The 21,934-nt window shown below is 43.4% G+C and overlaps 2 protein-coding genes across 3 annotated transcripts in view; both read right to left on the bottom strand.

The window, feature by feature from the left end:
* AATF (apoptosis antagonizing transcription factor) overlaps window positions 1-12,391 on the bottom strand; it is a 109,431-nt gene extending 97,040 nt beyond the window's left edge. Inside the window, exons 1-3 of one of the 2 annotated variants that reach the window (XM_026680472.2) lie at window positions 12,247-12,391; window positions 7,331-7,513; window positions 546-953 (exon numbers count right to left, since the gene is read on the bottom strand). In XM_026680472.2, the coding sequence (XP_026536257.1) occupies window positions 546-953; window positions 7,331-7,513; window positions 12,247-12,334 (679 nt within the window). In that variant the 5' untranslated portion in view covers window positions 12,335-12,391. The remainder of the gene's footprint in view (window positions 1-545; window positions 954-7,330; window positions 7,514-12,246) is intronic. The other variant, XM_087956561.1, reaches the window with a different exon arrangement.
* Window positions 12,392-19,365: 6,974 nt separating this feature from the next.
* LHX1 (LIM homeobox 1) overlaps window positions 19,366-21,934 on the bottom strand; it is a 63,047-nt gene continuing 60,478 nt past the window's right edge. The window contains exon 5 of the mRNA XM_087956570.1: window positions 19,366-21,266. Within this exon, the coding sequence (XP_087812696.1) occupies window positions 20,887-21,266 (380 nt within the window). The 3' untranslated portion in view covers window positions 19,366-20,886. The remainder of the gene's footprint in view (window positions 21,267-21,934) is intronic.

The following is a 21,934-nucleotide window of genomic DNA, read 5'->3' as shown; positions in this document are numbered from 1 at the left end:
AGTGCTATTGCTATTGCAGGCTGATTCTGCCAACCGCCAGAAGTTCGATGCCTGCTGGGGTTTCGCAGCGGTTCGGAAGAGCCCCTAGGTAAAATTCTGTGCAGTTTCGAAACCCCCAAATCCCACTCCTGGCTGCCCACCCCGCCCCGCTCCTCCCAGGAGTCCCCACGTGACCCATTTTGGATGCAGGTAAGTGCAGGGCGTGTGTGGAGGCTCGGGGAGGGCAAAAAGCAGGCCTCCTGGAAGTTTGGGAAGGCTGGACATGGGCCTGTTTCCAGTTTCCAGTGAGCCTCCGGAGCCCGGGGAGGCCGTTTTCACCCTCCTGGAGGCTCGAGGAAAGCCTCCGGAGCCCAGGGAGGGCAAAACACACCCCCTCCCCGCCTTGGTGCAGAAGGCCGACTAGGCCACGCCCACCATGGCCACGCCCACCAAGCAACCAGGCAGAAAACCTTTTGCTAAAAAAAAAATTTAAGCCCCACCCCTGGCTCTCAACCCAGGAAGCCACGAAGACCTCACCCAGAAACAAAGGAGAACCTCCTACTCACCTATTTGGTTTTTCACCGCTTTTCCCTTTGCCACTTCTTCTGCTGCTTCGCCCTGAGAGCGAGTCAAGAGGACGCCACCTTCTGGATCCATATCAAGACCGGCCATTTCCTCCTCCCTCTCCTGTGAGTCACTTTCACCTTCGTAGTCTTCCCCAGAGCTGGCTTCCTCTTCTTCTTCTTCCTCGCTCCCAAGCTCATCCATCCCTTCGGTAAACTTCTCAAAATCATCAATGGCCTGGAAACTGAAGGCTGCTTTTTTCAGCTTGTTGGACAGCTCTGCCTCTTCTTCAGCATCACTGGCTGCCTCCTCCTCTTCCTCTTCCTCCTCCGTTTCTGGACTCTCATCTTCAGCCAGAGTTTCACTGTCAAAGTCACCTTCACCTGTCTCCTCATCTGATGTTTCTTCATCTACCAATAAGAAAACACAATGGTTAAGATTGGTGGAAGATGGATTTATAACTGCAACTACTCGTAACCTACAAGGTAATTTTTGACCGAGAATATAATTTTTAAGAAGCCGGAAAGTAACAAGTGAGAATCTTTTCTTGTTTATTTTGGGGGCAATAACCTACACATGAGATGCAGGATGAATCAGCTTCCCAATTATCTAATCTCCAAAGAGATTAGATGCATTTTATAAAGATTCTAGTGACACCAATAGGATTTTTTCCCCTGATTGTAACATTTGACGTGTTAAGTGAATAAATGAGTACACACTTGTCCTCGACTTATGTCCACAATTGAGGCCAAAATTTATGTTGCTATGTGTTGTGGCTGATGGAGCTGGCAGCAGAGTTGGACGGTGAGGAGGTTGGGGTGCAAAACAGTCATACAGTAAGTCCCTTTTTTCCAGTGCTGTTGTAACTTCGAATGGTCATTAAATGTACTGTTGTAAGTCAAGGACTACCTGTATATTAAAAACGCAGAAAAGGGACTGGTTTCTGAATCCAGGAAAGCTACTATAAGGAAATATGCTTTTGGTGAAAAAGGTTTAGCCCCACCACCTTTTCAGAAGTCAAGGAATATACACAGAACACACAAGTATTTTACACCACAACTCCAGGATCATATGCAACTAAAGATACCAACAGCTGGTGTTCCCCAGCTGAAATCTACCAGCTGATTCTTGCCAGCATAGCTCACTTTCTTTTTAAATTGCCCTAACCCCCACCTCAAAATCTATAGAAGTTTCTTCCCTTACACTGTCAACAAGCAATGGAAATTTAAATAGACCTAATTAATCTTGCAACTCAATACCACCTGAAAATTTTGAGCTATAAAAGTTGTAAAAATTATACGTACACTCCACACCTCTTCCCGAAAGCATCGCTTCTTACTTTTTCCACATTACAAGGTAACGTAGTATACCACCCTCAGGGTTTTTGACCCAAAGGGACCACTGGAAAGTCTCCAGCAGATTAAAATCTCAAACTCACACTTATCCACAGCCGGCGCTGAACTGATTATCAGACCCATTGATTAGCTGACAGCCTTTCCCATTAAATAATGAGATAATGGGTGAGCATTACAAGGTGATCACATTCCCTTACCCACGTCTTCATAAAGAGAGTAGGAGGTTTTGTACATGAGAAAGATAGTTCCTGCGAGATCCATCAGTGAGTGTGTGTGTGTGTGTGTGTGTGTGTGTGTGTGTGTGTATGGCATTGTTTGTTAGGGTATTTTCCCGTTTGTAGTTGTTCTTTTGTTAGTAGCACGCAGCAGATCTCATCTGCCATCATCAGGCTTCTGTATAGATTCTGATGATGGCAGATGAGATTCTGCTGAAACGTTGCTACAACTTTAAAAGAACAACTACAATGACGTGGGAAAATACCCGAACAATGTAAGTACATGTAAGTACCCGCGAAAAGTTAAGAAAACATTTTGTGTGTGTGTGTGTGTGTGTGTGTGTGTGTGTGTGTGTATAAATGGGCAGCCGATTTCTTTCCTGCCAATCTGATGTGAATCCTGTTCCTTCTGACTACAGGGTTCCCCACTGATAAAGGTTAAGTTTTCCCCTGTCAAATCATGTCTGACCGAAGGGGGCGGTGTTCATCTCCGTTTCTTAGTCAAAGGAGCCAGCGTTGTCCAAAGATGGTCACATGGCCAGCATGGCTATAACGTCAAAGGTGCACAAGAACACTGTTACTTTCCCATCAAAGTGGTACCTATTTATCTACTCACACTTTCATCCTTTCAAACTGGAGCTGAAGCAAGGACAGGAGCTCACCCCCATCGTGTGGCACTTGGGTCTCGAATCCAGGCTGTCAGCTTTCCAGGTGACAAGCTCAACGTCTTTACTCACTGAGCCATCATGCCGAGGAATGTACCAATCTTAGTTCAACAGCTATGTTCTTCTGCTAGAGTCTCCAAACTACTTCAAGGTGTCCATGGATACCATGTGGCAATTAAAATACCCAAGGACTGGGCTGAAAAGAAGGACCAGCTCACAAAGTCCTTGACTTATGGCCGGTCTCTTAGCAACCATTCAAATTACAGTGGATCTCCCTGGGAGTACTTACAATCCAGTTCCAAAATTCCAACAGGCACTACTTGTCAACCAGCCCGCATTATGCCAGTTTATAGCGTCCTGCAGTCAATTTTACAACGGCTTTACCCAAAACTGGCATTTGTTTTTGGTTTTTAGCAAAATCAGCCCATAGCCAACCCATTGGTTTACTTAACGACTGCCACATTCCCTTAATGACTACCACAAAAAAAAGGATATAAAATCAGGTTGCTCACAAGGCTAATCCACTTTATGACCAGCGACTGAAGATCTTAAAGAGCAGGCTCCATTACAGTTGTAACTTGAGGACTACTTGTAATTTCTAAGGAAAATCAGTGCAGGTAGCCCTTGACTTATGACCGCAATTGAGCCCAAAATTTATGTGGCTAAGTGACATATTTGTTAAGTGAGTCTTGTCCCCTTTTACTTAACATTTATTAAGTGAATCACTGCAGTTATTAAGTGAGTGATGTGATTGTTAGGCGAATCTGGCTTCCCCATTGACTTTCCTGGTCAGAAAGCTAGAAAAGGTGATCCCGTAACCCTGGGACACTGCAACCGTCATAAACATGAGTCAGTTGTCAAGCACCCGAATGTACATCATGCGACCACGGGGATGCTGCAACAGTCATAAGTGTGGGGAAAAAATGGTCATAAGTCATTTTTTACAGTGCAGTTGAAATTTTGAATGGTCACTAAATGAACCGTTGTTAATCGAGGACTATCTGTATAGACTTGATTTAAATTTTGATTTTTAACGCGTAAACATCTGGCAGGGCACCAGCCATGAATAAATCTATCCTCTTGACAAGGATAGAAAACTTATGTAATTTGTATTCCAGACTGCCGGCGTGGTGTGACTGATCAAAGGACGGGCCAAGGGAAGAGATTCTCTCTGCTATTGCTTCACATCATAACATGGTCAATTTATGTCAATAAGAAACAGGCCTCTGTTATCCTTATTATTATTTAAAGTGTTTGCATACCATCCGTTATGCAACAGATATTACAACATCGGAGGAATAACTCAAATATATCATAAAAGTCATGCCATTAATAAAATGAGGCAGCAACGGAAAGGCGTGCGGCAAGTGAAGGCATTTTTCAAATTAAAGAGCCTGGGAAGATAAACACAGTTTTAAACCTGAATATTTAAAGAGAGAATTGTAATGAAGACCGCTAAGACAATTTCCTGCCTTGCTTTAAACACACAGAGCAACGAGCGATCCTTTCACGTGGCCCACCTTTCATAACAATCCGGAACAAACTTCACCTGTGAAAGAACTGATGCCAGATGTCAACCAGCTGGATATAAATGGGGTACACCTCCTGCTCCCTATTTGAACCCCACACACACAGCATCCAGAGGTCAAGCGCTGCCCAATGTGGATTTTCTCTGGCAGATCTTACTGGCAGATCTCCAAAAGCGGACAGAATAAATTTCACCCCAGCAGATGCCAGCCAACAATGCCACCGGTCACACGCTCACGTTGGCATTCATCTCTCGAGGTCTCAGGAGGAAAATTCCCAGTCTGATCATCTGAACTCCTCTTAATAGGAGTTGCTGGCAGGTGTACCCAGGCCACTGACGTAGGAATAGTTTGTTACAGGTAGTCCACGATTTACTTACAAAGGGCTTGTTTAGTGACCATTCGAAGTTATAGTGGCACTGAAAAAAGTGACTTGACTGTTTTTCACGCTTACAACCTTTGCAGCATCCCCAGGGTCACGTGATCAAAATGCAGACGCTTGGCAACCAATTCATATTTATGACCGTTGCACTGTCCCAAGGTCATGGACTCAATTTTTCCCCAGTTTGAGTCTCATCGACTCAAGGTTGACTCAGCCTTCCGTGGTCAGTAAAATGAGGAGCCAGATTGTAGGGGGGTGATATGCTGACTCAGTAAACTGCTTAGAGAGGGCTGTGGAAGCACTATGAAGCGGTATATAAGTCTAAGGGCTATTGTTAAACTCAACAGGGAAGCCGGATTCACTTAACAACCGTGTTACTGATTTAGCAACTGCGGTGACTCGCTTCACAAATGTGTTAAAAAAGGCTACAAAATGGGGCAAAACTCACTTAACTACCTAGCAACAGAAACTTTGGGATCCATTGGGTCGTAATTCGAGGATGAGCCGCAGTGGCGCAGTGGTTAGAGTGCAGTACTGCAGGCTACTTCTGCTGATTGCTAGCTGCCTGCAATTTGGCAGTTCAAATCCCACCAGGCTCAAGGTTGATTCAGCCTTCTGTCCTTCCATGGTCAGTAAAATGAGGACCCAGATTGTTGGGGGCAAGAGGCTGACTGTAAACCACTTAGAGAGGGCTGTAAAAGCACTGTGAAGCGGTATAGAAGTCTAAGTCCTATTGCTATTACCTGTACTGCATTCTTCCTGGGAAAGCAATTTTTTAAACATGAGCCGAGCCATTATGTCAAATCTCTTTCAGCCCTGAATTGAGACCATCCTTTACTTACGAAGCAGCACCTCCTGGGTGTGGAATATAGCATTTGGGAGAATTTTTTTTCCCCTCTCAGCCTTCGTAGAGTAAGAAAGACGACTTTGACAGAGGTACTCAAGATCTGTTGCCAAGGCAAAAAAGAGCTGAAGCATTTTTTTACATACAGAAGAACCAGATAAAGATTCAGAAGTAGCTTGGGAAATTAGATAGTCCTCGAGCTACAATCGTTTGTTTAGTCACCGTTTGAAGTTACAGCACCACTGAAAAAAATGATTCATGATCGTTTTTCATATTCACGATTGCTGCAGCATCCTCATAGGTCGTATCAAAATTCAGCAGTAGGCAAACGGCATATAGTTATGATTTGCAGATCCCAAATCTTGTGAGTATTTTGCATAGAACATTCTGCATAAGAATGGAGTCTTGGTGATCACATGACTCCTGCATAAGACATTCTGAATAAGAAAGTCCTACGCAGGGGTCATGCGATCACCATCTGTAACCTTCTCAGACAACAGCAAAGTAAATGGGGGAAGCCAGATTTGCTTAACAACTGCACGGTTCACTTCATAATTGTGGCAAAAAGGGTCATAAAGTGTGGCAAAACTCACTTAACAATTGCCTTGCTTAATAACAGATATTTTGAGCTCAAATATGGTTGTAAATTGAGGACTACCTGTATAGCAATTTCCAGCTACAACCAATCTATCAGTGTGCCTCTCCCTCACCAGCAAGGATATAAAAGCACACCCAAGAAAACATTTTAACTAACTTTCTAAAAGCAATAATAAGCTAAAGTTGCTTTAGCTATTTTGATTTTTCCAGAAGAAGAAGAAGAAGAAGAAGAAGAAGAAGAAGAAGAAGAAGGAGAAGGAGAAGGAGAAGAAGAAGGAGAAGGAGAAGGAGAAGGAGAAGGAGGAGGAGGAGGAGGAGGAGGAGGAGAAGGAGAAGGAGGAGGAGGAGGAGGAGGAGGAGGAGGAGAATCTGAGCCAGGACAGTATGAAAACAGTGGTACCTTGGTAATCAAGTACTTTTGAAATTATCGAATTTGGTACTCAATGCATTTTGATGCAAAAATTTTGTCCTGGTACTCTTCATCATCATTTGTTTGGTATTCAAAGCACAAGCTGGAACTTGCAAGTATCGGCTGCCTTGTGACTCACAACATTGTTCCTTTTGAGAAAAATTTATTTGATACTCATAATTTATGGTACTCATCACACCTCCCGGAACCAACAGGCATGATATTCCCCTCTGAAAAAAAAATCGGGGCCGACCAAAAGAGACCCCCCACCGCGCGCCAAGAAATCGCTGCCCAGCTCCCTTTTCCTGCCGCTCAGCGGCCTCCGCCGCACCGCCCGCCGCCCCGCCCACCGCCCGGCCCGGGCTCCGCTCAGGTATCCGGCTGGGGTTGTCAGGAGTTGCTACAGCGGCGCGGCTCGGGGCTCCAGTCCCACGTTGCCTTGGGAAGGAAAGGCAAAACCAGGAGCCGCTGCTGCCGTTGCAAAGCGCCGCCGCGCTCTTCTTTTGCCTTTCCCTTCCTGAGGCAACGCGGGACTGGAGCCACGCAGAGCCGCGCCGGCGGTAGCAACTCCTGACTCGGGCCTCCAAGGGGAGGGGAAGGAGGAGGAAGAAGAAGGGGGGAAGGGGGCGATTCCCAAAAAAATCAGAATTCCAATTTTAATCGGAAGAATATCATGTCTGAACCAATTAACAATGAGTACCAAGTACCATAATTTCGCAAGATAGAGGCAACCTGTCCATGGCTGTCAAAACCACAGCAGTTTGGCTAGAAAATAAAGTCAAAAAACAACTCACCTGGGAGCTCAGCTGCGCCCCACAGCTCTTCTTCTAAGGCTTTGCGGGTTGTGGCTTTTCCCTGGTACCGCTTATCAGCATCCAAAATCCGAGAGGCAATTCCTTTCCGTATTTGACCAACAGAAAGGACATCTTCATCGAGGCTTCCTTCATCAAATTTGTCGATCACTTTGGCTGCTGTAGCTGTACAGAGGAAAAACCGAGTGCTGATTAGTTTGGGTTCCAGGTCATCCAATCTCCTCCTTTCTCATCGACCCTTGTAGCAGGATGCCATGGGTCCATCAATTCAGCTAAGCTTCACAAAAAGGTTACTTCAAATTTCTAGGTTCTATCATATCACAAGACCTAAAATGGACACCTGACATAAAACGCATCAAAAAGCAACGAAGAATGTTCTTTCTGCGCCAACTCAGAAAGCTCAAACTGCCCAAGGAGCTGCTGATCCAGTTCTACAGAGGAATGATTGAGTCTGTCATCTGCACCTCTATAACTGTCTGGTTTGGTTCTGCAACCCAATAAGACACAGACTTCAGAAAGTAATTAGGGCTCAAGAAAAACAATTACTACCAACCTGCCTTCAATTGAGGACCTGTATACTGCACGAGTCAAAAAGAGGCCTGTGAAAATATCTACAGACCCCTCACATCCCGGATATAAACTGTTTCAACTCCTACCCTTAAAATGACACTATAGAGCACTGCACACCAGAACAACTAGACACAAGGGCAGTTTCCCCCCGAAAGTGACATATGACTGATTTTCACTAAATGAACTGTTGTAAGTTGAGGACTATTTGTATTAAATTATTAAATTTGTTTGCCACCAATCACACTGCAATGAAGCCTTCCTCTATCAAAACTTTGTAAAATTACTTTCAAGGTAAAAAAAACCTTGACCTGCATTGCTGGACCTGATATAAGATCCTTTTTTTCCCCCCTCGCTTCCCAGGAAATCATAACAAACTTTTCCAATCTAATATTATAGTGTTTAACCACTGAAGAAAGAATTTCACTTTGGAGAGGCAGAGCTGCTGACTCTTAACTGGTTTAGACACAAATGAATTTCACTCAAACAGGGGAGCCTCGGCTGATTAATTTCAATCGTGCCAGATGAGTTGTCATAAAACATCCTATGATTAAAATGCCATTTAAAAAAAGGACAATACATGCATTTGTCCCAGCCAGCGTGATTTGAGAAGAGTCATCCTTCTTCATGAGAACAGAGAGAAGAGGCCTCTTCTAATAAAAGGCCTGACCCAGCCATTTTTCATATTATCTTTGTAATATCTAGGTATCTTTGATAATCAGCTGCCCAATTTGCTAATTAAAAATAATGAACCTTTTAATCTAATCAGCCGTCAATTAAACACTGCAAATCTGAGTGATCTGCCCACGACCCAAAGACCAGCATTTCACACCAGGTGGCAGCAGCCAATCAAGCTTGCTGATCATGAAAAAAAGGTAAGAGTTGAAAATGGTTAATATTTGGATGTTAGGTCATCAGAAGGACTCAAGGCCTGGAGTAGAAAGTTGAAAAATAAACCTTCATACAATAAAGAATATTTACAGCTCAGGATTGAAATGAGGGATCCTTGGTGCTCTCTGAGCTTGGTTGTTTTCTTGCAGACATTTTATTACCCAACTAGGTAACATTATCAGTGCTAGAAGGGCATGGGGTTTGCAAACTGATGTTATCTAGTATGCTGATAAAATGTCTGCCAGCAACCAAGCTAAGAGAACACCAGGACCTTCTCATGATACAAAGCCAATTCCATGATATTACTCCAAAACCTACATGGCCACCCTCATGAAGTCGAGCTTGATATAAAATAAAGTTTATATTTCTTTCTACTTGTGTTTGATTGATGCATTCTTAGTAAGAGGTTTGGACAGCAGTGGTACAGTATGTTAAATAAATTACAGGTAGTCCTCGCTTAACAACCATTCATTCAGTGACCATTCAAAATTATGATAAATAAACAGTTTATTAAATTTGTTTGCTACTCAACTCACAAGGAAATTGTGATTGTGCTGCTTAACAAAGGCAGTACTGGTAGTCCTCAACTTATCACCACAATGGAGTCCCAAGTTTCTTGCTAAGCAAGACAGTTGTTAAGTGAGTTGCGATCCATTTTATGATTTTATTAAGTGAATCACAACAGTTGTTAAGTGAATCACACAGTTGTTAAACAAACCCAGCTTCCCTCATTGACTCTGCTTGTTGGAAGCTGGCTGGGAAGGTTACAAATAGCAATAGCACTTAAGACTACATACCGCTTTGCAGCCCTAAGCAATTTACAGAGTCAGCTTCTTGCCCCCAACAATTTGGGTCCTCATTTTACCCACCTCGGAAGGATGGAAGAGGCTGAGTCAACCTTGAGCCTCGTGAGATTCGACCTGCCAAATATCAGGCAGGCAGCAGGCAGCAGAAGTCAGCTTACAATACTGCATTCTAACCACTGCGCCATCATGGATCCTAAGTGCTCTTAATAGCACTGACAACTTATACACCTCTTCATAGTGCTTTACATATGACACATGTGATCATTTGTAACATATGATCTCGGGACAAAGCAACTGTCATTAATACGTGTCAGTTGTCAAGCACCCAAATTTTGATCATGTGACCTTGGGGATGCCACAACAGCTGTGTGAAAACTGGTCATAACTCACTTTTTTTGAGTGCCTTGGTTCAGTGCAATTCACTTAATGGATGGTTTTAAGTCGAGGACTACCTGTACTTGAAATCATGGCTGTTGCAGAGCGTAGCTAAGAGTCTATGGAGATTCTCAGTCATCCATGTCGTATGTCCCAAAGGTGCTTTTTCAGGAGGCAACTGGACTTTCTTGTTTTGTTTTAAGATGTTTCACTTCTCATCCAAGAAGCTTCTTCAGCTCTGACTGGATGGTGGGGAATGGAATAAGCTATACAATTTGGGATGAACACCCTTTGAATGGTGTGGGGGTATGAACGGATTTCCAGAAAAATTGCAGACTACAGGAACCATTTACGCTACTCAAGTGACCCTGATGAGGACACAGATAAACCTCCTAGTCCCTCAAGGACTCTCTAAAAAGGATGCAAATGACCAGCTGTCTGCAAAGAATATAAATCCTTCCATTCCCCACCATCCAGTCAGAGCTGAAGAAGCTTCTTGGAAGCAAAACATCTTTAAAACAAAAACAAAAAAAGAAAGTCCAGTTGCATCTTGAAAATGCACCTTTGGGACAACCATGACCAGGATGACTGAGAATCTCCATAGACTCTTACTACTCTTATACCAGGGGTGGGCAACTATGGCCCTTTTATGAATTATGGACTTCAACTCCCAGAATTCCTGAGCAAGCCATGCTATACTAATCGATATAATCTCCAGGGAGTTTCCAGGGAATGGCTATTTTATTTCTCTTGGTGTGTTCTGACGTTTTCCCCCAAAGGAGAAGACAATAACCCCAAAACCTAGCCCAGCCCCTTCAACTGCCCCTTCCCTATAGCCGTGTGTGGGAAATCTAGTTCCAGCCATACACCATGTTTTTCCCCAATTCTTTCCCTTTCATACCCAAAGATGCTTTTTTTCAAGAGGCAACTGGACTTCCTGTTTTTTTTTCTTTGAAGACGTTTCGCTTCTTATCCAAGAAGCTTCTTCAGCTCTGACTGAATGGTGGCGAATGGAAGAATTCACCATTCAGTTAGAGCTGGAGAAGCTTCTTGGATGAGAAGTTAAAACATCTTCAAAGAAAAGTCTTAGTGGACAACCAGCTAAATATGAGCCAGCAGTGTGCAGCAGCCGCCAAAAAAGCTAATGCAATCCTAAATTGCATTAACAGAGGGATACAATCAAGATCAAGGGAGGTACTAATACCACTCTATAAAGCCTTAATAAGACCAACACCTAGAGTACGGCATCCAGTTCTGGTCACCACACTATACAAAAGATGCTGAGACTCTAGAGAAAGTACAGAGAAGAGCAACCAGGATGATTAGGGGACTAGAGACTAAAACATACAACGAATGGTTGCAGGAACTGGGCATGGCTAGTCTAGTGAAGAGAAGGACCAGGGGAGACATGATAGCAGTCTTCCAATATTTGAGGGGCTGCCACAGGTAGGAAGGGGTCAAGCTACTGTATTTTCTAAAGCGCCTGTAGGCCAGACAAGGAATAATGGATTATCAAGGAGAGATTTAACCTGGAAATAAGGAGAAACTTTCTGACACTGAGAACAATCAACCAATGGAACAGAAGTTGCCCTTGGAAGTTGTGGGAGCTTCATCACTTGAGACTTTCAAGAAGAGATTGGACTGCCATTTGTCAGAAATGGTGTAGGGCCTCCCACTTGGGTGGGGGGGGTTGGACTAGATGACCTATAAAGTCCCTTCCAACTCTGATTATCTGTTATCTGTTAAAAACCAAGAAAGTCCAGTTGCCTCTTGAAAAAAGGCAGTTTTGGGACAACCACGACCTGGATGACTGAGAATCTCCATAGACCAGAGGTCTCTAAACTTGGGAACTTTAAGACTTGTGGACTGCAAGTCTCAGAATGAGAATTCTGAGAGTTGAAGTCCACAAGTCTTAAAGTTGCCAAGTTTGGGGACCCCTGCCATAGACATTTCCCTTTCACACGTACCCATCACCTCTTACCATCACAAGTTATCCATCCCTTGCTCAACCTCAAATGGGAAGGCACCGACCGACCCCTTCCAGGGCCAACATACGGGTTTTCAGCACATAGGGTGAGGCAGAGTTCGAAACAGGCGCCCCCCCCACCCCCAGCTCTCCTCGCACACAACACGTGTACAGGGGCGACGTCGGAAAGCCACGTGGAAACACCATCCTCCTAACATTTCAACCCAACCCCCCTTGAGGAAGCGAAACCCAGCTCGGGGGCTTCCGCACCGGCCTCGCAGGCGAGCCCTCACCCTCCTCCGGGTCGTCCTCCGGGTCAGGCTGGGCGCGGGGCAGCGGGTTGAGGAGACGCTCCAACTCCGCTGCTAAGGGCGCCGCCATCTTGTCCCATCAGGGGGAGGAGGTGCCTTTGGCGGCGCGAGGGGCGGGGCCTATCTCACGCACTCGTTAGGAAAGAGGCGGTGGGCGGAGCCTCGAGGCCCCGCCTTCTCCGGGTCTCCCTTTCCTCGCGCTCTACGGCCATTGAATAAAATGGGGCACCTATTGATATATTTTAATGGCAGCGCCTGTTTTATTTTTTCCCGGGTCTTCGTTTGCAAAAGGAGGGACGGAACCTGGTAGCGGCGGGATTAAAGCCATCTTTGGCGGAGGCCTTGAATTGCAGAGTGTCCCGGAATTCGAGATTTGTAAAGCACGGGGTTGCTGGAGGCAGGGAAGTGCAATGGGAGCAGCAGCAGCTCCAGGAATAGGTGCAAAAAACGGAAAGGAAAACACTCGTGCCAAGGCTGCTTTTATACAGGTAGACCTCGACTTAACACAGGGCTCATTTAGTGACCATTCAAGGTGACAACTGCACTGAAAAAAGCGACTTATGACCATTTTTTTCCACACTTACGACTTTTGCAGCATCCCCATGGCCATGTGATTTACAGTCAGATGCTTGACAACTGACTCATGTTTATGACGGTTGCAGTGTCCCAGGGTTATGGAATTACCCTCTCTAGCTTTCTGACCAGGAAAGTCAATGGGGAAGCCAGATTCTCCTAACAATCGTGTCACTCACTTAATAACTGCAGTGATTCACTTAATAAATGTTAAGTAAAAGGGGACAAAACTCGCTTAACAAATTTGTCACTTAGCCACATAAATTTTGGGCTCAATTGAGGTCGTAAGTGGAGGACTACCTGCATAGATTTTCCTTAGAAATTTCAAGTAGTCCTCAAGTTACAACTGTAATAGAGCCTGCCCTTTAAGGTCTTCAGTCGTTGGTCATAAAGTGGATTAGCCTTGTGAGCAACCTGATTTTATATCCTTTTTTTTGTGGTAGTCGTTAAGGGAATGTGGCAGTTATTAAGTGAACCAATGGGTTGGCTATGTGCAGATTTTGCTAAAAACCAAAAATAAATACCAGTTTTTTGTAACACCATTGTAAAATTGACTGCGGGATGCTACAAACTGGCATAATTACAGTGGCACTTGAAAAAAGTGACTTAGGACTGTTTTTCACCCTTAATGACCATTGGAGCATCCCCATGGTCATGTGATCAAAATTCAGATGCTTGGATAACATTCATATTTATGACGGTTACAGTGTCCCTGGGGTCATGTGATCCCCTTTTGCAACCTTCTGACAAGTATAGTCAATGCTGGAAGAAGCCAGATTCATTTAATAACCATGCTACTGGTGCTAGGTTTAACAACTTGTGATTCACTTAACAATTGTGGCAAGAAAGGTCGTAAAATGGGACAAAACTCACACAGCAACAGAAATTTTGGGCTCAGTTGTGGTCCCCCTGCAAACGTTCAGCACTGAACATGTATAAAATAAGTGTAAAATGGGTAATAGAGATTTAGCATGTGTAAAAATTTTTATAAATAAATAGGCTTAAAACTAGATGCTTGCTGAGTATGGCCACTCAATTTGCCCTCAGTGACCCAGAGCAGTTTACAAAGGTAAAATAATACAAAATCCAAGTAACTCCCCACAACCCCTTGGTGACAACACTCTGATAAACCACTTGATGGGTTCCATAGCTACCCATTGGCTGAACTGTGTCTTCAGGCCTTGGGAAAGAGAGTCAAGTGGGAGGTCAATCTTATCTCCATAGGGATGATGTCCTGACCAAGGCTTCCTGAGATTGTAATTAAGCACACGCTTAGTCCAAACAACTCTTGTTTTATTTCAACACTGGGAATTATGTTCATTCCCAGCCCATAATGAGTCTCGGGATAAGCACTCACCTTTCTCTCCTTTGAATTGCTGCCAACAACTAAAGTACAAAACCAGCTGAAGTACGAAGTCCACACAGAACTTCAAGGTTTAATCCGAACAGAGCGAACAACTTTGCTTCCTGCAAAGGTTTCTCTACATTTGCACTTCCTTTATACCTTATGGGAGGGGCAATCACCTCCCAGCCTTACTCCCAAGTCGCCCTTTGTCTTAGCTGCTCTTGCCTTCTGGCAGCTCTGTGCACACGCGCACTTGGAACAGGCTCCCTTGTTCCTCTGCCTCGCTGCTGCCAGATTCTGGAGGCTTCAGAGTCAGCACTCCACTCCCAGATGGTCCTGGCCCCATCTCTGCATCGGACGCAGGACCCTTGTCCGAGTCGTCTCCAGGCTCCTGGACTGGTCCCTGTTCTTCCCCACTGTCCAATTCTGCTGCTGTCTTTGCAGGCTGCCGGCGAACCACAACAGCTACCATGGAGAAGACCCTTCATCTTGGACCCTCAAGATGGACCTCCTTAGGAGTGGACACCCTGCCTCCCTGCTCTGGTGGGTCCAATAGATATGACTGGGAAAAGACAGTCCTTCAAATAGCCAGTTTAAGTTGAAAGGACATAAAGGCTTTTTCAAAATAAATAAATAACCAAAGGTCCTTGCTGGCCCAGAATCATTCAACATGTCCACAAATCTGAGACACATGGACAAAAATCTGAAATAAATTAACAAGGCTGTTCTGAATGGTGCGGGGTCTCCTGCTTGGGCAAGAGGTTGGACTAGAAGACCTCCAAGGTTGCTTCCAGTTCTGTTATTCCATAATTCTGTATGGAAAGAAAGGGGTTTGAAGGGGAGATTTGGGATTGAGTTCAGAGACTAAACCAACATAATGGATCGAGGGATCAAAAGGTCTTTAGAATGTCTTTAGAATCTTTATCCCTTCCATCAAAAACATAATGGCTTGCTGTCACACAACAGTCTCGACCCTATTGACTGTCTTCTCCCAATTGTGAGTAGAAAATGTAGTCAAAGCATCCCCATCCATACTCAACTGGGAGATTCTTGAATTCAGAACTACAATTTTTGCAGGAGCTGAAATAATCTGAAAGAGTTGGAATGCAGTAGGAACATCTTATCTCTTGAAAAACAAGAGATAAGAATGTACCATGGGGAGATGAGAATGTACCATAAACATAGTCCTCGATTTACGTCCACAACTGGGGCTGGAATGGATCTCGATGAAAAACAAAGTCAATATATTGATCCACATAAAATTTGCATTTCTACATGCCCCTCGCGAGTAATGCTTTTCTTTTTCCAGTCTAGAAAAGCAGTAAATATTATGGCAAGGCATGCCAGATGGGGATCACTCTCCAATTCAATTAACATGTTTTTGCCAAATGTGGGACAGAATTATTCAGAAATAAGCTGCTTGCTATGTCCAAGGAGGCGGGGGGCTCCTCATTTATTTGACCATTTAAATAATTCATAAACCATTTGCCTTCATTTGTAATCCATAAACCACCCAACTCCTGATGACACTGGGCAACTGACTGTCTAAAAAGTAAAAAAAAAATTAGAGACCAAAAATAAAATCATAATTGTGCCCCAAAAGTATATAAAGCAAGGATGCCCAACTGTGGAGGCTTTAAGTCTTGTGGACTTCAATTCCCAGAATTCCCCAACCATCCCTGCCCATGAGAAAGGACATTATATTCCCTCCTGTCGTTATTTGTGGTAGATCAGCCTCCTTTGCTGCAGTTAGGAGAGTCCAAGAGTAAGCATGATTGCTGGATTGATACACAAACATAGTCACAGACACACAGCAATCCTGAGGCAGCGTTGAACAGAGAGGAACGACAGAGGCATCTGTAGAGGAGATTGATATCAAAATGAAATTCAATGTAAAGAAAAGTAAAGTCCTACACTTAGGCAAGAAAAACCAAAAGTACACATATAGACTGGGTGAAACCAGGCTCAATAGCAGTAACTGGGAGAGGGATCTTGGAGTCTTAGTGGACAACCAGCTACATATGAGCCAGCAGTGTGCAGTGACAGACAAAAAAAACTAATGCAATCCTAAATTGCAGACAAAAAAACTAATGCAATCCTAAATTCCATTAACAGAGGGATACAATTGAGATCAAGTGAGGTACTAATACCACTCTATAAAGCCTTAGTAAGACCATACCTAGAATACTGCATCCAGTTTTGGTCACTACACTATAAAAAAGATGTTGAGACTTTAGAAAAAGTGCAGAGAAGAGCAACCAAGATGATTAGGGGACTGGAGACTAAGGCTTATGAAGAACGGTTACAGGAACTGGGCTTGGCAAGTCTAGTAAAGAGAAGGACCAAGGGAAGAAGGATAGCAGTCTTCCAATATTTGAGGGGCTGCCACAGAGAGGAGGAAGGGGTCAAGCTATTTTCCAAGGCACCTGAAGGCCAGACAAGGAATAATGGATGGAAACTGAACAAGGAGAGATTTAACCTGGAAATAAGGAGAAACTTTCTGACAGTGACAACAATCAACCAATGGAACAGCTTGCCCTCAGAAGTTGTGGGAGCACCATCACTTGAGACTTTCAAAAAGAGATTGGACTGCCATTTGTCAGAAATGGTGTAAGGTCTCCCGCTTGGGCGGGGGGTTGGACTAGATGACCTATAAGGTACCTTCCAACTCTGATTATCTATTTGATATAAACAAGATAGCATCACTACATGGAACCCAAGCTCTACCCTTTGTAATGAGCATGCAAAGCTCTTCCCCTTTTAAAATCCAGATGCATAAAAGGGGCAGGGCTTTGCTGATAGATCTATCTTGGCCTATTGGACTGCCCTCATGGGCACATCTGGAATGAAGTGTATGCATTGACTCACATGTACAGCACACATAGAGATTTGTACATGTACACGTTGATTGTACACTTGCACTACTGAGGAATTTGGGGAGATGCTGTGTGGAGTGTCCCATAAAATGGCTGCCAAGACAGGATCGGGTGATTATGGCTTTTGCACAAAATGGCTGCCATACTAAGCACCGAAAAGCATGCTGGCTTTTTCCTGGCCCAGCAATCATCTTTACCACATCCGATTATTTTTGCCTTCCCCACCTCCAGGCAAGGGACACAGTTCCACACACACTACTGGGCAGGAACCATTAACTAGTTATATTTTCTAAGAAAGCCTGCATGGAGCCTGTATGGAGTTGAACAGAGCTGATACAGATTCTGATGCATCTGGGCTTCTCTTTTTTTTAGACCTATGGCTTCTAGGCTGCAGAAATGTGTATCAAAGAGGGGGTAGCAAAGAGATATTTTAGAGGAGTGGGGTATGATGGCTGTTTTATAACTTGTGGACTTCAACTCCCAGAATTCCTGGCTCAGGAATTCCGGGAGTAAGTCGACAAACCATAAAGCAGTCATAGTTTGGTTTTAGAGGTTTGGATTTTTGCAGTCATTATATGGCCAGTCCAGTTGCATGGCACATGGTGCCATCTTTTAAGACCTTGCCTAGCTAGTCCTCTGCCACCCCACCATTTGGCATGAGAGTGGCCTGTGGATCCTCAGAAACAATCTGCTGTAGAAATGGTCCCTGCAGCCCATGTCTTCATGAAATGTGACATTTATCAGATTGTGAAAGTCTTCCACTCCTGAAGAACAACCTGTGATCCAGGAAGAATTAACTTCCAAATGCATGTACAATTTTAAAAATCCCATGGAAAGTCTTGATCGAATACAGGAAGTTCATTCTTACGACCATTGTGACTTCTCTGCGGTCAGGTGATCAAATTTCAGAATGCTAGGCAACTGGCATGTATTTATGATGGTTGCAGTGTCCTGGGATCATGTGATCACCTTTGGTAACCTTCTGTCAAGCGAAGACAATGGGGGGCCTCCCGTCAACCCTGAAGCTGACCTGACCGAGGCCATTTTGAGGCTTCAGTGTTGCCACACTGGAGCTGAGGGAGAGGGAGGGTGAAATAGAGATAGAGGGGGCTTGTAGTCAAAACAAAATACTTTCTCCTGGGAACTAAGGACATTCTCACAGGTGGCCGGGGAGAGGAGGAACAATGTCGTCTGACAGCCAGAGAAACTTTTACTTTTAATTAGGTGAAAACTGCGGAAATATTCAGAGTCAGTTTTCACCAGCTTATGCCAATATGATATGTCCAATAAACCAATTCTTTGAGAAACCTATTTGCCTCGGAGCTCTTGTTTATTATGGATGTATTACTTGGAATCCTGACACAAGATTGACTGTGTTACTAACTTAACAATTGCAGTGATTCACTTAACTGTGGCAAACAAGGTCATGAAATGGGGCAAGACTCACTTTGCAACAGAAATTTGGGGGTCAGTTGTGGTCGTAAACTGAGGACTACCTGTATTTTTTCAAGCTTTCCCTCACCACAACCTCACCCACTGAGTTTCCATGGATGGGGCTCAGTTTTGCTTTAGGCATTAGAGGTCCAGTCTTGCCTCTGAAGGTATACCTAGAACCAATGACATCCAGTATTGGCCATAGAAATCCATTTGTACCAGATCTTACCATAGGGATAGCTCACTTGTTAGAAATCTGGAAAATATTTAATTTCATCTCTTTGACACCTTCAGAAGGTGGAAGCTGCTGATTTTCTAATTAGTATTTGCAGCTGTAACTACTAAGAGAAGACTTTTGTTAGGTTTCCCTTCAAAATTTCACAAATATGTCCATTGTCATATTCCAGCTGAGTTTGATGGAAAATGACTTAATGATAAAAACCTCAAACTCAAACTTTGGATTGTCTTGAAAGCTTCTTTTAGATTCTTACAGAAATTTAAATGAGAACCAATGATGTAAAACAGAGTTTCTCAAACTTAGCACCTTTAAGATGTGTGGAATTTAATTATCAGCTAACTGGGGGGTTCTGGGAGTTGAAGTCCACACATCTTAAAGCATGTTGGCTAGGGAATTTTGGGAGTAGAAATCCATGCTGACTGAGGAATTCTGCGAGTTGAAGTCCATACATCAAGAGTTGCAAAGATTAAGAAACAACTAGCAAATTCCCTAAAATAATTCCACGTTTTTTTTTAACCTATTTGTTTTGGATAGACTCACACAACTTTGTTGAAAGCACTGAATGAAACACGGCTTATCTAAATATCAGATTTTCTAGTTTTATTAAAAATTCACAAATTTTTTTTAATCCAACTTTTCCCCCCTTTCATACAGTGAATGGTCTAATATGCACTGGAGGTCACACGAGCTTAGCTTTATTTGAACAATAAAAGACCTATGAGAAATTTAATATATAAAGAAAAAAACGTAGCAGCTGCTGACTGCATATTTGATCATAAAATTTAAATATTTTGGACTATTTTCTTTTAAAGACACAAAAATAAAACCTGTCGGGTCTATATAAGTCATATTAACAATTCCAGTAATGTTGAACAGGACTAAACATTAGCAAAGATGTTAATTTAACCCCGCCTTAACCTTGTAACACTTGGTTTAAAAGATTTTCCTGGCCTGTGGGTACCTACCACCCAAGTATTTTGTGCTATAGAATTGTTTATTTGGCAACCATCTGATTTTTTAAAGGTATGTCTTCTTTTGTCTTGTGTAAACACCATCTCAACAAACTAGCAGAGTGAATCACAAGCCCTACATCTACAGGGAGGAAAAAATCAAAGGAAAAATAAAGTGAAGATGAACGATTTTGGTTGATTGCTCAAAATACTTTGCTTTTGAACAAGAGGTTCTAAAACAGGATTATTATTATTTTTTGTAAAACATTGAGCTCCTGAATTTTAACATTCGACGTAAACAGTTGACTGTTTTTTTCTAGTTCCATAGAGTCTTTATTTGTTATTTGTTTAGCTTTTATTTTTTTTGTGAAGGTAGAATACTTTATTCATTTTTTCAAGTCATTCTTTTTAAACATAAAAGTCAAAGAGGACTTCTGTCTTTTGAGGATTATTGGTGTGTGTTGCTCGGAGAAGGTAGAAAGTTGATACTGAGGGCTAACATTTAAATATTTGTTACTCTGGTCACCCCATTCCCCCCGCCCCCCCCAAAAACAAACCAAAAATCCCTTCCCAAAAGAACAATAAAATAAACTACATTTTGTCTGCCTGAGAGGCATTTCAGAGGCTTAAAAAGTCTTGTCATTGTGAAACTGCGTTCAACTTTCAGAGGCAAAATTAACAAGCAATAAAATCATAAATTTTAAAATTGCTAGAATTCTTTTAAGTTGTTCATTTTTCCCTTTTTTTTTCTTCTTCTTATGGACCTTGGCTTGCTTTTTTTTCATTTTTTCAGTACTAGTTTCTTTTTTCCTGATGGAAAGTTATTCCTCTCATTTCCTAGAGGGATCGTGTGGTGAGCATCCAAGGACATGCCATCCCATAATTATATATTGCGATATCGAAACACTTCACGAGTGTCTTTTTCACTCAGTACCAAAAACAAAACAAAACAAAAGCAGTCTTCCTTCATTCTGTTGTGTTAAGATTGTCCCCCCCAATTTTTATAGCAAAATTTCCCTGGGCTCTGAATAATTCAATTAATTCCCAAGATTAAGCCAAATGAAGGGGGGAGGGGGGGAAGAGCGAAAATAAATGCAGGGCAGAAGGGGGGGGGGGTAAAATGTCTATTTCTTGGAACTCATTTCTATACATCTCGGTATACGCAGGATGGAAATGCCTTCAAAACAAGGTTCCTGGTGTTTAAAGCTACCATACAACAGCCTCGTTCATTTCCGGCGGATGCGACAGGTGGTTGCCGTAGTTACCACCTCCGTTGACCGATATTGATGAAAATGGAGGACTTGGTCCAAAGACCTCTGCTGACATGGAGTGCAAGGAACCAGGTAAATTGGGTTCTGGGCTAGGTGAGTCTCCGGGAGGGTGGGACATGATGTCTGTGAAACGCTGAGCGTCGCTGGAAGGGTGATGTCCAGGTAAAGGGTGGTCCATCGCCCCAAGTGGGGTCCCTGATGGTCCTGAGGAGGGTACGAAGGGGAGGTCCACTGGGGTCTGCGCTTGAGAAGATGGAGGTCCTTGCGGGAAAAAATCATAATTGCTTCCGGGTCCATAATATTCACTCTGATAATCTAGGGAAAGGAGAAGAGAAGGGAAAGGAAGAGATTGATTTATTAAATTTATATAGTCCCCCAATTCATGGTGACTCTGAGCGGCGTGCAAAAATAAAACCCTGATACAAACCCCGATGCAGCGAGTCCTCAACTTATGACCATAATTGAGCCTAAAATTTCTGCGCTAAGCGAGATGGTTGTTAATTTTGCCCCATTTGATGACCTTTCTTGCTGCAGTTGTTAAATGAATCACTGCCATTCCTCAGTTAGTAACACGGTTGTTAAGTGAATCTGGCTTCCTCATTAACTTTGCTCGGCAGAAGTTCACATGACCCCAGGACCCTGCAACCGTCACAAATATGAGCCAATCGCCAAGCATTAGAATTTTGATCATGTGACCGGTGGGATGCTGCAATGGTCATAAGTGTGAAAAATAGCAATAGTACTTTGACTTATACAGTGGAACCGTGGGTCGCGAACGCTTCTGTTGGCGACCAAATTGGGTGGCGAACAAAAAATCCACTCAATTTTTTAATCGGGTCACAATGCAAAAATCCAGTGGCGAACAAAATCGGTGTGGAAAGATTCCCTTTCCACGCCGATTTCCGCTTCACTGCCATTTTTTTTTATTGCGGCCATGCATAGTCAGTCGTGCTTCCGGACACAACCAAATCAGGTTGTGACCA

Source organism: Notechis scutatus, chromosome 1 (assembly GCF_049901735.1).
Source record: "Notechis scutatus isolate UNSWTSFEM ecotype Mainland chromosome 1, rNotScu1.2, whole genome shotgun sequence".
NCBI lineage: Eukaryota > Metazoa > Chordata > Lepidosauria > Squamata > Elapidae > Notechis > Notechis scutatus.
Note: the sequence above shows the minus strand (reverse complement) of the source record. Positions and strands in the feature narration are given on the sequence as shown.